Source organism: Sorex araneus, chromosome 2, assembly GCF_027595985.1.
Source record: "Sorex araneus isolate mSorAra2 chromosome 2, mSorAra2.pri, whole genome shotgun sequence".
Lineage (NCBI taxonomy): Eukaryota > Metazoa > Chordata > Mammalia > Eulipotyphla > Soricidae > Sorex > Sorex araneus.
In genome coordinates, this window is record NC_073303.1 from 267,032,509 (window position 1) to 267,048,732 (window position 16,224).

The 16,224-nt window shown below is 46.9% G+C and overlaps 1 protein-coding gene across 1 annotated transcript in view; it reads right to left on the reverse strand.

The window, feature by feature from the left end:
• Positions 1-16,224, reverse strand: part of KPNA4 (karyopherin subunit alpha 4) — a 48,008-nt gene that overhangs the window by 20,292 nt on the left and 11,492 nt on the right. The window contains exons 2-5 of the mRNA XM_055126339.1: positions 3,752-3,796; positions 2,251-2,340; positions 2,114-2,143; positions 1,963-2,015 (exon numbers count right to left, since the gene is read on the reverse strand). Coding sequence (XP_054982314.1) covers positions 1,963-2,015; positions 2,114-2,143; positions 2,251-2,340; positions 3,752-3,796 — 218 coding nt within the window. The remainder of the gene's footprint in view (positions 1-1,962; positions 2,016-2,113; positions 2,144-2,250; positions 2,341-3,751; positions 3,797-16,224) is intronic.

The following is a 16,224-nucleotide window of genomic DNA, read 5'->3' on the forward strand; positions in this document are numbered from 1 at the left end:
TATCTCTGAATTCTACGGTACTTACGCAGTATAGATTTACTGCTGCTACTATTCATTTCTAACCTTAAACAGCAGGATTACGTCATTTGCTTTTCGACAGCTTTCGCCCAGCTCACAGCACAAATTTCAGTACAAAGTAATAACCTGATCTTTTGAACTCAGTCTTACTTTTTTTCTTTTTGGGTCACACTGGCGATGCACAGGGGCTACTCCCGGCGGTGCTCGGGGGGCCATAAGGGATGCTGGCAAACTGTTTGACTCCCCACTGTGCTATCGCTCCAGCTCCAAACTCAACCTTTCTCGAGGGTATGATTAAATACATTTTTTCCATACTTCATTGAATTGCTAGAGAGCTGCTCCCCCCATAACAGTGCCTTACAGTATCTACAAACAAGTTCTTCTGAAGCCACTCTTGATGTGTGCCTAGACCAGCGATGCTACCCATCACTGCTTCTGCAACATCAATGTTAACACAAAGGGGAAGGAAACTCGTGTCTTCCAATGAGCTCTGTACGACCAAGTTTGGTCTCGTGTGCCCTCTACTCTCCACCCCTAGTGTCGGGCTCCCCTGGGAACCCTTCCTTGGGGCTTGACCCCTCTCACGGAACCAACTGAGAAGAGCTGCTCCCAGCCACCAGTGCTGACCAGGGTGACCATTCTTGGTGCAGAGGTTGATTTGCCTTTGTGAGGGGAGCATCTCTCTTCTCCCGTGGTTTCTAATATCTCTCAAATCTCTAAGAGGTTTTATTAAGAAAAAAAAAAATCTGCAGTGGACACCACTGTAATTAAAACCACTTTGCTGTCTGCTGCAGGTTAAAATGAACACTAGGATAGGAAAAACTAACAGAAAAATGGGATTCATGCACCGAATATGATTCGAGGTGGCCTACAGGAATATTCACTTTGAAATTCTGTAAGATTAAGTTCTGGCTTTTGTGTTGCTTCTTACTGAAAATCACAATATAGGGTGTGATTCTCAAAGTAATAAACAGGCAAAGCAACCAGTATGCCGTACATACAATCACAATACTGTGGACACAAATATCCTAGGAGTAAGTTTTTCTTGTTCTTTTCCTTAAAATGTGTGCAGAGCCTTCACCACAGAATTAGGAAGCCCCTCCCCGAGCCCTACGTATCTCTAGCTAGAGACTCAGGGCCACACCCTACAGTGCTCGGGGATTGTTCTTGGCGAGCGCAGGGGACCACACGGGGCGCCAAGCCCCCCCCCTCTGCTCCAGCCTGACACTAGAGTCTTCGCGGCAGTCAGAGCTGGATGTCTGCCTGCCGGACACTGCTGAGGCAAGCACGACTCACAATCTCTGTTCCAGAGAAGCGTGGCAAGTGGCTACTGGGGCGGAGCAGAGAATCTGACTACACAATTACACCTAACCTGCAAAGAGCACGCTCTGCAACCAGTGGTTTGCTGTTGGCCCATGCAGACACCCCGCAGACTCACTACCAGCATCTATGCATTTAAGATTCAACGTGTCTTGAATTTGGCAAACTGCTACCAGCTTTCCTGTGTTGTTCTGGGGCCACAGTGAGCAGTCCTCGCCGAACACTACTGGGGGCTGGGGGGCCGTGTGTTGTACGGGGGTCTATCCCGGCTCAGCCACATGCAAGGGAAGTACCCAATCTGCTAGATATTTCTCTGGCCCTATAACTGTTGTGTGTTTTTTTTTTTTTTTTGCTTCTCACTGAAGTCTAAATGACAGCATTACTGTGGGTTAAAAATGTAAAGCAATGGGGGCTAGAGTGACAGCACAGTGGGTAGGGCATTTGCCTTTCACACGGCCGACCAGGATTCAATCCCCAGCATCCCATATGGTCCCCTGAGCACTGCCAGGGGTAATTCCTGAGTGCAGAGCCAAGAGTGACCCCTGTGCATCACCGGGTGTGACCTAAAAAGTAAGGAAAAAAAAAAGTAAAGCGAAATTAAAACATCCTCAAATTTTAACTTACCTAGCAGCTTGAACTGCACTTAACTGAATTCCTTGGTTGTCACTTGAAGCATTCTATATGCAAAAAAAATTTTTTTTGAATTAGAGATACATTAATTAGTTGTAAGGTTCAAGAAATACAAATAAAGAGAGAAAAAAGAAACTCAACTTACTTGAACAATAGCTTCTAGAGAGGTATTTTGCTGGGGAAAAAGTTAAAAAGAAAATTAAGTGTATAAAACTTAAAATTCTCTACTTAAGTAAGATTTTTCACCCTTACCCTTAAGTGATCAGAATAGCAGCAACTCACCGCTCTATAATCCCCGTCTATGTCGGAGTATTCATAGATCTCATCATGGGGCACATTCCTTCTCTTTAAGAGATGCTCGTCTCTTTTATTCTTAAAAAATTGAAATAAAAAGACTGTCAGTTAAACTTGGAGAGGCTAAATCTTTGCACAGAAAGATCTGAATGACAACATGCCTTTTAAAGATGAAGAGGCCGGTCCTTGCGCACTGCCGACTCCTTGGTGTGGCCCCCAAACCAGACCCAAGCAAATCAAACTATCAAATACATGATCTCGGATAGCTTTTCCTTATCACGTAAACCCACAGAGTACAAGCCGGGCTCTTCACACTCAGACCAAAAAAAAAACCAAAAACAATGCCTTAAGAAACCAGGAACCCGGCTGGAGCGGTAGCACAGCAGGTGGGGCATTTGCCTTGCTGGGTTCGATTCCCAGCATCCCATATGGTCCCCTGAGCACTAACAGGAGTAATTCCTGAGTGCATGAGCCAGGAATAATCCCTGTGCATTCCCGGGTGTGACCCCAAAAAGCCCCCCCCCCCGCAAAAAAGAGAGAGAAACCAGGAACCTATTTCTACTTAAAATGATTGAGACGGGGATGCTGGAGTGATAATACAGAGGGTAAGGCATTTGTCTTGCACGTGGCCGACACGGGTTCGATTCCCAGCATCCCATATGGCCCCCCGATCAACGCCAGGAGTAATTCCTGAGTGCAAAGCCAGGAGTAACCCCTGAGCATCGCCGGGTGTGACTCAAAAAAAAAAAAAATTAAAAAAAAATGATTGAGACAAATTTCAGAATGTGGAGCTGGAGTGATAGCACAGCGGGGAGGGTGTTTGCCTTTCACACGGCCGACCCGAATTCAATCCCCAGCATCCCATATGGTCCCCTGAACACCGCTAGGAGTGATTCCTGAATACAGAGCCAGGAGCAATCCCTGTGCATCGCCAGGTGTGACCCAAAAAGAAAAAAAAAATTAGAATGCATTCCCAATTAAAATCTATGACAATAAAAAAGATGATAAAATTTGTAGCAACAAATTATTTCTAGGGTAAATTCTTCAAGTAGCAGAACAGAGCTGTATATCTGTGACTGATAAAACAAAACAAAAAAATTATAGGAAAAAACCCATCAGGGTAAATTATTATTATTATTATTATTATTATTATTATTATTATTTTGGTTTTTGGGTCACACCTGGCGATGCACAGGGGTTACTCCTGGCTCTGTACTCAGGAATCACCCCCGGTGGTGCTCAGGGGACCATATGGGATGCTGGGATTTGAACCCGGGTCGGCCGAGTGTAAGGCAAACGCCCTACCCGCTATGCTATCACTCCAGCCCCACCATCAGGGTAAATTATTCGTATTTATTTTGGGACTGCAGACAAACTATGCATCTCACTAACTTTAATAGCTCATCAAAGTTGGTTTTCAAACGAAGAAATGTATTTCTTGAAATTAGCGAAGTAGCTGAAAAGTACCTTATATTAAAACCAGACTCACCTTCCTTAATTCAACTACAACTTCATTTCGTTGTCTTCTCATAGTCTATAAGAAAATAAAGAAAAAAAAGTTAAAAACCTTAAAAATATTATCTCAGATTCCATCACCCTGGAAAGGAGACACAGTAAACTTTTTAACTCACATAAAAAAAATCATATTATTTTGTCTTTTTTATATTCTCAAATATTGAAAATTTCTTTAAAATGAAAATTTCTTTAAAAGACGAACTCTGTAATACCGAAAACACCATAAATTTAAAAATCACGAGGACTGTATAAAAGTTAAAATGAGTTTATAAAAAAACCAAAAGAATTCATAAGGTCTTTCAAAACTAATACAATGAGGTTAAAGAAGGCAGGGGTGGGGGCACACCTAGTGATGCTTCGGGGATCTCCTGGCCCTGCACTCAGACCATGGGATGCCAGGATTCGAACGAGGGTTGGCTGGGAGGTGCAAGGTCAGCTCCCTACACACTGAACTGTCGCTCTGGCCCCAGGTATTTTCTCCTCAAAGGCAAATGCTGCTTTAATTGACTGCTTCTGACCGACTGAGCTTCTCCGGGCAGTTCTGTCTGCTCTACACTGGCAGAAATCTCCCGAAGTGCTCACAAGCGAGACTCCAGAGGTGTCTCATCCGATCTAATGTTCACATAATGATTAGAGCTCTTATTTTTCGTAAAGTAGCACTGTCGCACTGTGGTCCTGTTGTTCATCCATTTGCTTGAGCAGGCACCAGTAACGTCTCCATTGTGAGACTTGCTGTTAATGTTTCTGGCGTATTGAATATGCCACGGGTAGCTTGCCAGGCACTGCTGTGCAGGCAGGATACTCTCAGTAGCTTGCCGGGCTCTTCAAGAGGGAGTAGGAATCAAACCCGGGTTGGTCGCGTGCAAGGCAAACGCCCTACCCGCTGTGCTATCTCTCCAGCCCTGAACTTCTGGTCTTTAAAGTAACAGGTAGTTCTCCATCTCATACGCAGTGAGAATATGGCTTCTCTTAGTCTTTGTTCCTTTGTACCCTTACAATCTTCATGTCTTAAAAGTTTCAGGATATCCAATATTATAATATCTGCAGTGGTTTTCAGGGAATGGCAAGTGTCCCCAGAGGCCACCCTTCCTGCTGCAAATGCGGGGACGATTCAATCAACCTGTAGCCACGCCCAGTTGGTTCAACTTTAGACTTGGCTGAACCGGAGGCAGGCGGCCCCTCCCGCACCCCCCCCCCAGACCGCCATGCTCTTCTGTTTCTACCTGGGCTTGGGGCTTCCTCCTGGCGCAGGGATCACTCAGGGATGACTACGTGGTGCCGAGTATCGAGCACAGACAAAAGCGCCACAAACTGTCCTTCTCACTCATTCTGTCCCCACCGCCTGCCTGCCTGAGGTCAGCTCCGGTCCTTCCGTCGCTCCGCTGACCCCCGCCACTGGACCCCTTTCTCCGTGGCCCTCGGGATCACTAACTGCTCCACAGTGACCTGCTTTGGTGGTTTTCAGTCACACTGCTGACTCCATGCCTCAGTTTCCTCATTTCTCAAGTGGGAGTGAAAAGACCTGTTCCACAGGATTCCTGCGGAGCTGGCAGGTCTGTGCAGGGAAGACGCAGGGAGGTATGTGTGTCAGCTGAGCTCTCTCTCCTCCCCTCTTCGGCGGGCTCCCCCACCCAGCAGGCATACACGCCCCTTACTGTTTCTCAGTCTTCTTTTCTCCACATCACTTATCACCTCCCAATACAACCTGATTGGCTTACTGGTCCCTCCCAGAAAAAGAAAAGTTCTCTGTAAGACAGAATGGGCTGGACTGAGGGTACTGTGGGTAGGGTACTTACTTGCCTTGCACACATCTGGCCCACGTTCAATCCTGGCACCCCAATAAAGTTCCCTGAGCACTGACAGAAGTGACTCCTGAGCACAAAGCTAGGAGTTAGCCCTGAGCATTGCTGGGTGTGGCCCCCAAACAAAACAAACCCATCAAAACTCAACTTACATTAGAAAGCCACGGAACAGTAGGCAAGCAGTACAGTAAGTGTTTCAATAGTCACAATCACAATCACAATCACAAAGTGGGCTGAAGTGAAAAAAAAAAAAGAGCACTTCTTTTCACAAATAAGGAAGAGAGGCAAGAGAAACTGAACTCATTCACCAATGCCACAAGGCTAACAGTGGGACAAGAGGATCAGGAATTGGGGGGAGGGGCGGCACGCCTGACAGGTCTCCGGGAGTGTTCCTGGCTGAGCTCAGGGATTACTCCTGGTGGAGCTGGGAGACCGTGTGGGGTGCTGAGGCTTGAACCCACGTCTGCCAGCACAAGGCAAATGCCCTTGTCTCTGCTGTCCCATCGCTCCAGCTAAAGAGTATTAGAATTCAAACAGTCTCCTGCAAAGCCAATTAACCACCACTAAGCCAGGAACTTTCCCCAGAAGTCCTAAGTGCCAGGTCAAGCTAATTTTAGATGCTGTGGTTTATACTAAATCAAACATATTACAATCAAGAAAATGACTTTGACTATATCCAGAATAGGGGGAAACAACAACAACTCAAACAACAACAAAAAGAACTTTTTTCTTGATTTTGGCTCAGAGATGTAAGAAGAATGTCCAATCCGGCGTGCTCCACCCTGTGGAGCTCAGGCTACATTAATTCTTTTCCTTTAATTTATGGGACTCTTACATCCACCCCAAATTTTCTAGATAAATCTGTTTACTTCAAAAAGTTAAATCTCTGGGGTCCGAGTGATATAGTACAGTGGGTAGGGCATCTGCCTTGCACGCGTGGCTGACCCGGGTTTGATCGCCAGGCCAGCATCCACATGGTCCACTGAGAAAAGCCAGATCGCCAGGTGTGACCCCCAAAAGCAAAATAAAAAACTCAAAGTAATCGGGAAATAAAAGAAACTGCGTACTTGGGTCCCCGCACCCCGTACGGTCCCGAAACACGGGGAGCAGTCCCTGAGCACAGCTGGGCACCCCCCAAAGACAAGAAAGCTTTGCAGTACAGTGTACTGTTAAACCTGAAGTTTCTAATAATCTGCATCTGAAGAACTTGTCAAACCAATTTAATACAATGTTGTGCAATGTAAATCTAGGATTATTATTAGAAGCTTATTTGCAAATAGATTTCAAGAACTTTATTAGAACACAAAAACCCCTTTCTTTAGATTAAAGAAAGCCTATTACCTTTCAAGTAAAGACCAGCTGAAGAAGTACAAAGACAGCCTGGCACTATTTGTTCATTTTTTAAAAAAAATGTAAAATATATATGTCTTAAAATGTAATATGAGACAAAGAGATGCTTTCATGCCCTAGCTGCACACCAAATTTATTTCCTTGGGGTTCCATAAAGGAGTAAATGAAAAAAAAAATTTGGGGAGGCTTTTTTGGTCACACCCAGCGATGTTCAGAGGTTACTCATGGCTCTGCACTCAGGAATCACTCCTGGCAGTGCTCAGGGGGACCATACGGGATGCTGGGAATCGAACCTGGGTCGGCCGTGTGCAAGGCAACTGCCCTACCCACTGTGTTATCGCTCCAGCCCCTCGGCCACTTTCAAGGCAAATGCACTCCTGGCTGTACTATCGCTCCAGTCCCCTATATTAAATTCTTCTTTCTAAATCTTTTATTTTAAAGAACATTCTAATCTAAATAGTTGTGAATTCACATGACTTACAGTGATGCAGTAAGCTGAGAATTAGAATTCCAAAAGATTGTCAAACTCACAAAATGCTTTGTTTAGAGGCCAAGAGTGACCCAAAGGACAAAAGCTGTAAATAAATGGGTGAGGGGTGGAGAGCTGGGGGTGTCCTAAAAGACAGAAAAGGTACCGGACAGAGAGAGAGCACAGGAAGATCACCCGGCATTTTAATATCTCTATTTGCAATATGGTTACAAAATCCTAAATTCAGGCACGTGGCCTGTACACAGCCAACCCGTGTTCGATTCCTCTGCCCCTCTCGGAGAACCTGGCAAGCTGCCGAGAGTATCTCGCCCGCACGGCAGAGCCTGGCAAGCTACCCATGGCGTACTGGATATGCCAAAAACAGTAACAAGCCTCACAATGGAGACGTTACTGGTGCCCGCTCGAGCAAATCGATGAGCAATGGGATGACAGTGAAATTCAGGCAAAGTAACAAGTAATAGTCCAAGAAAATCAAACAAGTAACTCTTATAGAACAGAGAATGCTACCTCTGTCTAAAAGGAATGCAGCTCACTCGGGTCCTTAACCAAAAGATCAGACTTTTGTGTCCAACACCATGATAGGTTTTAAAGATGAAATGCTTTCTCTACTTCAGTGGGTAAAATATTCTAGTACTTTCTTTCAGGTTACGAGCAACTTAATTTTTATCAGTGGAAACTTAATTTCTTCAAAACTCTAAAACTTACATACACACCTACACCTACACACACACACACACACACACAAACTATCTTTCCAGTTCCACAAACTCTCAATTAAGAAATAATTTTAAGTATAGAATCAGTCCATTTCTGGGGCTGGAACAATAGCACAGCGGGTAAGGCGTTTGCCTTGCATGCGGCCGACCCGGGTTCGATTCCCAGCATCCCCTATGGTCCCTTGAGCACTGCCAGGGGTAATTCCTGAGTGCAGAGCCAGGAGTGACCCAAAAAGCAAAAAAAAAAAAAGAATAGTCCATTTCTTTTGGAATGTCTAACTTTCTGGAGTAAAAAGTTTGGGTTTAGATAAGTAAAGCCTCAATCTCAGGGAAAAACCAAAATGTTCTTCCTAAAGAATCTGGACTAGGGAATATGATTCTTTGCCCTTACTGCACCAAAGCTATCATTCATATCCCAGGAATGGCAACACTGAGTAACAGCAAGACAAAGACAGAAAATGAAAACCCCTTGGCCCCTCGAGAAGGTGTCCTGAGGTTGGTGAGCACAGGAGTCGCTGCACAACTGGCTACAATCAGCGAACACGTACACAGGGCGATGGGCCCGAGTGTCCTACAGCAGGGAGGGCACCTGTCTTGCACGTGGCTGACCTGGGTTCGAACCTCAGAACTACGTACTATCCCTGAGCCCTGCCAGTAGTGACCCTAAGCACAGAGCCGGGAGGAAGCCCTGAGCCCAGTGGCAGGAGCCTGCCCGGCCCGTCCCCAAGGCCCGTCTACTGCTGGCTTGTGACACTACAGAACACGCCCAGTCCCCAAAGAAGAAATGAACAGAAAGCTCTGAAGCTTTCAAAATGGAAACGCCCCACAAACAACAATGTACAGAAAACACCAGGATGCCCAATACATTCATCTTCGTCACTATTTCGTCTTGTTTCATACTCCTGTTCTTTGGCCATACCCCATAGTGCTCAGGGGCCCTGTGTGGGGACAGGAATGGGACCCTGGCCGGCCGTGTGCAGGGCAGATGCCTGGCCTACCGCTCTAGCAACAGTACAGTGGGCACAGTGGGTAGGGTGCGGCCTTGCCTGTGCCAGCCTGGGCTCCACTCCTGACACCACAAAGGGTCCCCATGCCCCCTGCAAGTGTGACCTCTGGGCACAGCGCCAGGAGTGAGCCCGAGCACCCCTGGGCAGGGACGGGACATTCCTACTTATGCTCAGTGAAGCAAAGCAGGGTTTATTGAGAAAAGTTAGAGATGGGGGGAGGGAGGGAGAGGGAGGGAGGGGAGGAGGGAGGGAGAAGGAAGGAGGAGTGTAAGCTTTTGTTTTGTTGGCCACACCTGGCAGTGCTCAGCAATCACTCACCAGGGCCAGAGGGTCCTGGTGACTGTAAGGGGCCCCAGGGGTCAAACCTAGTCCCTCTATGTGCAAGGCCAAAGTGTTCCCTCCTGGGCTATCTTTCTGGCCTGGGACCATTTCACTTTTTTTTTTCCCTTTTGGGACACACCCGGCGATGCACAGGGGTTACTCCTGGCTCATGCACTCAGGAATTACTCCTGGCCGTGCTCAGGGGACCATATGGGATGCTGGGAATCGAACCCGGATTGGCCGCGTGCAACGCAAACGCCCTCCCCGCTGTGCTATCGCTCCAGCCCATTTCACTTTTTTTTTTTTTTTTTTTTTTTTTTTTTTTTTTTTTGCTTTTTGGGTCACACCTGGCGATGCACAGGGGTTACTCCTGGCTCTGCACTCAGGAATTACCCCTGGCCATGCTCAAGGGACCATATGGGATGCTGGGATTTGAACCCGGGTCGGCCGCGTGCAAGGCAAACGCCCTACCCGCTGTGCTATCTCTCCAGCCCCCCCATTTCACTTTTTAAAGAAATAAAAAATTTAAGTTTTAGGGTAGTAAAGTCCAATCTTATTCACCTCCCTCTCCCTTTTCCTCCCTGTAAACAACCACTTATCTGAACTTAGCTTTCATTCCTAAGTTTTGGTGTTACTGTGTTATCCAGACATCTTCTTTTGAAAAAACACCAACGCCTTATTTTCAGAGCAGTCTCAGGGAAAGCCGCGTCCCCGGGCACTGCTGCCCCTCGCCGCTGCCCGCATCACTGCATCCGAGAGAGCTGATGAGCCAACACCAGAATGTGAAGACCCCTGTACACTGAGTCCACTGGGTGACACGTGTGAACGCCATGCACTGTGAGTAACATACGGAGTAGTGTCACCACCGGGAAATTCCTCTGTGCTCTACTTAAATTCGTGAAAAACACTTTTCTACCGTGTCTATACTTATGACTGTTAGAGAATGACATAATGTGGGAATAACGAAGCGGACAAAAGGCTGGTTTACTGCACTCAATAACAAATACTTACAATTCTTCTATGACTTTTTTTTTTTTTTTTTTTGGCCAGGAGAGATTGGTCACACGTGGCAGTGCTCAGGGATAATCCTGGGGGGGCTTCGTACAAGGCCAGTGCCTTTCTCTCTCTCTCTGGCCCCTCTTCTTTATGGCTTCACGGTTGGTTCATAATGAAAATAAAGGAACTAATATTTTAGTTCTGAAAAATATACCAGTTTGAACGAGCCAGTTTATTCATCTACAGGACTCCGAGTGAGTCAAGTTGCTCTGTGTGTACATCAATTTTTGATTCATCTGCATAAATACCAAAGAACACTAATTATAGACTGCAGGGTATGAGTGTGTTCAATTTTATAAGAGATCACCAAACTGTCTTTCAAAGCTGTCAAATCATTTTGCCTTCCCCCCAGCAGAAAACAAACTCCCAGCGGACTCCCGGGGCTCCCATCTTCACCGGCACTCGGGACTGGCAGTTCTCTCACTTGACCTTGGTAAGCCGGCAACACGCACAGGAATGCTAAAGCCTGGGCTGGAGCGAGAGCACAGTGGGAGGGTGTCTGCCTTGCACACGGCCAAACCAGGTTTGATTCCCGCATCCCATACGGCCCCCTGAGTACGGCCAGGAGTGTCTCCTGAGTGTAGAGCCAGGAGTAAGCCCTGAGCATCGCCGGGTGTGGCCCCCAAACAACACCCCACCCAAAAGAACCCCTAACTATCTAAGCCCTGTTTTGGGGGGGCTTATAGGCCACAGCTGGGGAGCTCTGGGAGCACGCACTGCCGGGGATGGAGCCGAGTGTGTGTGCTCATTCCAGCCAGAGCCATCTCTCAGCCTCACAGTAACCATTTTAAAATTCAAAAATGCTTAGGGGCTGGAGCAACAGCACAGCGGGTAGGGCGTTTGCCTTGCACGTGGTCGACCGGGGTTCGATTCCCAGCATCCCATATGGCCCCCCAAGCAACGCCAGGAGTAACCCCTGAGCATCGCCGGGTGTGACCCCAAAAAGAAAAAAAAATTAAAAATGTTTAAAAATTGACACACCCCCCGAAAAGTACAATTTCTCATCTGAACCACTTGAGTCAAGTCCAGTAATGGAAAGCCCTTCACACCCCGTGCTCCCCATCACCCCGATTATCCCTCAAGCTGAGACTCTGACCTCAGCTCCCACGTCCACCTTCCCACTGCAGCCCGGAGGCGCCTGTCTCTAGGACACTGGCTACTGGAGTACCCCAACCTAGCAGAGTCGGAAACACGCTGGTCTTCAAGGTTCAAGCACGTCAAAGATGTCACAGTACTTGGAACGCTTCTGCCTTCTGCTATTTTGGAGTCCCTTTTGGAGTCCCTTTCAACGCTGCTGCGTGAATACCTGAAATGGAACTGCTGGTCCCAACAGTGAGCTGAAAATGCCTCGAGGATCACTAGCCATTTTCCATTCTTTCCAACAGGCACAGAGAGTCCGATATCTCCACATTTGCCTCCACTTGTTATCTTCTAGGGCTTTTGTGTGCGTTATTTTTAAGTAGTCATCCTAAAGAACGGTATCTCAGTATCTATTTTTCGGGATAGAGGGGAGCTGCCAGGGGTTTGAACCAGTGGCAGCCACGCGGCCATGGCAAGGGAAGTGCTTGGGCTTGGGTGCTATCTCTTCGCTCCCTCTCCAAGAGACACTGACCTAAATTTCCTTCCGGAGTAGTCGTGTGGAGCAATCCTCGTAGGCCTGTGGGCAGACCTGTGGAGAAACTGGCCGGAAGCTTGCTTTCCAACAGGGCTGCTTCCCGAAGCATGCTTTTCTCTGCAGCGCCGGGACCCAACTCAGGCGCTCACACGTGCTAAGTGCTCTGACACTGAGCCTTATCCCTGGTGTTAGAGGGTTTTTATGCATACTGGATGTTAATCACGAATCATATTTTTTGAATACCTTCTTCCATTCCTTTGGTTGCCATTCACTAGGTGCACTGTGTGCTCTGATGCACAAAACCTTTAAAGTTTAGGGCTGGAGAGATAGCACAGCGGGTAGGGCGTTTGCCTTGCATGCGGCCGACCCGGGTTCGATTCCCAGCATCCCATATGGTCCCCTGAGCACCACGAGGGGTAATTCCTGAGTGCAGAGCCAAGTGTGACCCCTGTGTATCGCCAGGTGTGACCCAAAAAGCAAAAACAAACAAACAAAAAAACCTTTAAACTTTAATATACTTTAATATACTATTTATCTACCACTGCTCAGATTGCCAATGTTTTGGGTGTCACATCCTAGATACCACTGACAATCAACTTAGGGAACTTTTTTTTTTTTGCTTTTTGGGTCACACCCGGCTATACACAGGGGACCATGTGGGATGCTGGGAATCAAACCCGGGTCAGCCACATGCAAGGCAAATGCCCTACCCACTGTGCTATCACTCCAGCCCCAACTTAGGAAGCTTCTATCTTACGCTTACTACTACTACTAAGGGTTTTATTGCTTTAGGTCTTACACTTAGGTCTGATCCACTGTGGAGTTAGTATTTGTATGTGCTGTTAAGAAAGCCAACAGCCTTTTCTTTTCTTTGTGCATATAAAAATTACCCAGCACCACTGTTGAAAGCACAGTCCTTTTCCCACTGAACGGGCTCAGCACCCACGTTAAAAGTAATCTAACTGGATATTTAAGAGTTTAGGGGCTGGAGCGATAGCACAGCGGGTAGGGCGTATGCCTTGCACGTGGCCAACCTGGGTTCGATTCCCAGCATCCTATATGGCCCCCTGAGCACCACCAGGGGTAATTCCTGAGTGCAGAGTCAGGAGTGACCCTGTGTATCTCTGGGTATAACCCAAAAAGAAAAAAATAGAGTTTATTACTGGGCTCTATATTCTATTCCTCTGGTCTCTATATCTGACTTGATGAATATGCCAGAGTTTTACTCAAAGCAGCTTTCTAGTAAGTTTTGAAATCAGGAAGAATGAGACCTCCAACTTGACTATTTGGAGTTCCTTGCAATTCCAAGTTAATCTTCTATTTCTGCATATAATATCACTGAATTTTGATAGATCTGCAGAGAATCTATCGATCACTTTGGGTACTGTTGGCACTTAACAAAAGGTCTTTTAAAGCATAAACAGAGCACCGTAATTTATTTGAGTTCTCTTTAATTTCAGCAAGGTTTTTTTTTTACAGTTTTTAATGTTAATGACTTTTCCCTTTATTCCTAAGTACTGTACCTCTCTCATTTATACCCTTAATGCCCGCTGACAGAAACACAATTTTCCTTTAACTTGCCTACCTGTCTAATAGTACGACCGGGCTAAGTGGGTGGTTTGTTTCTATCCCAGCACTGGAGACTGAACCCAAGGCTTCACACTGCAATGCAAGTCGTAGAACTGCACACCTTTGAACACAATTACTAATGGGCTTACTTCTTTTTTTTTTCTTTTGCTTTTTGGGTCACTCCTGGAGATACACAGGGGTTACTCCTGGCTCTGAGCTCAGGAATGACTCCTGGCGGTGCTCAGGGGACCATATGAGAATTGAACCCGGATCGGCCGTGCGCTGTGCCATTGCTCCAGACCCCAGGGCTTGCTTCTTAAAGTCCTTTTCAGACTGTTAAGTGTTTTCATATCCTGCAACTCCGAATTATTTATTCAAACATTTTTTGGTTGGGATCTCACGCCACCTACAAAGAAAGATGATTTTGCTTCTTCCGTTCTAATGTGGCTGCCTTTTCTCCTTTGCTTAGGCAAAGGCATTCTCTACTACAGAGAAGTGACGATGCTTTAGGGACTTAACTGAAAGCAGGTATCTTCGTTTAGTTCCTGATTTTACAGAAAAAGCTTCCAGGCTTCCACTGAGGATGATGTGTGTTGGGACTTTTCAGAGAGAGCGTTTACAGTGCTGAGGTCATTACCTCAGAAGGTAATTCCCTCCTGAACTCCCCCACCCCCTCCTGGGGGGATGGGAGGCAGTCTGCCACGTGGTTCTGCTCAGGTGTCAGTCCTGAGAGGGCTTGAGAGACCATGCATGGTGCCAGATTGAACCCAGGACGGCACAAGCGCCTCACCACTGTGTTCTCTCCAGGCCGCCTGTTTCTGGCGTTCTTTTTTACAGGAAAGGGCATGACATTTTGTCAAATGCTTCTTATACTGCAATGGAAATCATCGTGTGGTTTGTCATTTTTCTTCTCGTTCTTGTTCTGGTCTTGGGGCTACGCCTGGCAGTGCTCAGGGGACCACATGTGGTGCCACATGCACGACAAGCTCCCCGACTGCTGTCCTATCACTCTGGCCCCTGGTTTGTCACTCCTGTTAATGTGATACATTATACTGACTTTGTTTGAATTTCAGGAACAAATTCCATTCGATCACGGTCTACCATACTTTAAATGCTACTGAATTCAGTTTGCTATCACCTTGTAGATTTTTTGAAACACCACTCACTATACATACTAAACTGTAGATGTCTTATATATTTTTTTCTTGTTTTCTTTTTTCCTATTGGGTCACACCCAGCGACCAGGGGTTACTCCTGGCTCTGCACTCAGGAATTACTCCTCACAGTGCTTGGGTGACCTTATGGGATGCCAGGGATTGAACCTGGCTCTGCCATGTGCCAATCAAACTTCTTCCCGCTGGACTATGGCTCCAGCCCCTTTGTAGTACTTTTGCCGTGCTCTGGTATCAGGGTGACACTGGCCTCACAAAGTGAACCTATGGGGCTGCAGCAACAGCACAGCAGCTGTCACAGCACGCAAAGCAAGGGCCCAGCCCAGGTTCCATCTCGGGCACCATATTATGGTCCCCTGAGCAGCCAGGAGTGATTCCAGAGCGCAGAGCCAGGAATAAGCCTTGAGCATTGCCTGGTGTGGCCCCAAAACTAAAAAATCAAAAACACAAAAACAAACAAAAAAAATTTGGGGGGGGGTCTGCTTTAAACAATTGGGGGTGCTGGTGGTAAATTCCTCAACTTTTACAAAACTCACCACTGAAGTCACTAGGACTGGGAGTTTCAAATCTTCTGAGAGATTTCTGATTATAATTCAATCTCTACTCTTTTTATTTAGACTTTCTATTTCTTTTTTTTTTTCTTTTTGGTTTTTGGGCCACACCCGGCAATGCACAGGGGTTACTCCTGGCTCTTCACTCAGGAATTACCCCTGGCGGTGCTCAGGGGACCATATGGGATGCTGGGATTAGAACCCGGGTCGGCGCGTGCAAGGCAAACGCCCTACCCGCTGTGCTATCGCTCCAGCTCCTAGACTTTCTATTTCTTTTTTTTTTTTCTTTCTGGGTCACACCTGGCGATGTACAGGGGTCACTCCTGGCTCATGAGCTCAGGAATCACCCCTGGCGGTGCTCAGGAGACCAAATGGGATGCTGGGAATCGAACCCGGGTCAGCTGCGTGCAAGGCAAACACCCTCCCCGCTGTGCTATCGCTCCAGCCCCTAGACTTTCTATTTCTTTATGTTCATTGTCTTGGAGATACGGTTTTGTGATTCTAGGAATGTCTCTGTTTGGTCGAGATGATCTGATTTGTTGGTGTCAGATCAGCCTGAACACTAACATACAGAAAAGAGACGCTAGGAGGCGTTTCCAGCCGGCACCTGAGAGCAGCAGCAGGACAAAGCGGAAGTGCACATCAGGGGAGGCGGCGCACCTGACCGGGTGCGAGCAGAGTCTGGGGGAAGTGGTGTGAGCGGGAATCCATTAGGGATTAAAGAGACAATAACCTGGTTAGATACGCCAGCATTTGTTTGTTTTTCACTAGCATTTATGCCACACTCATATTACCTGC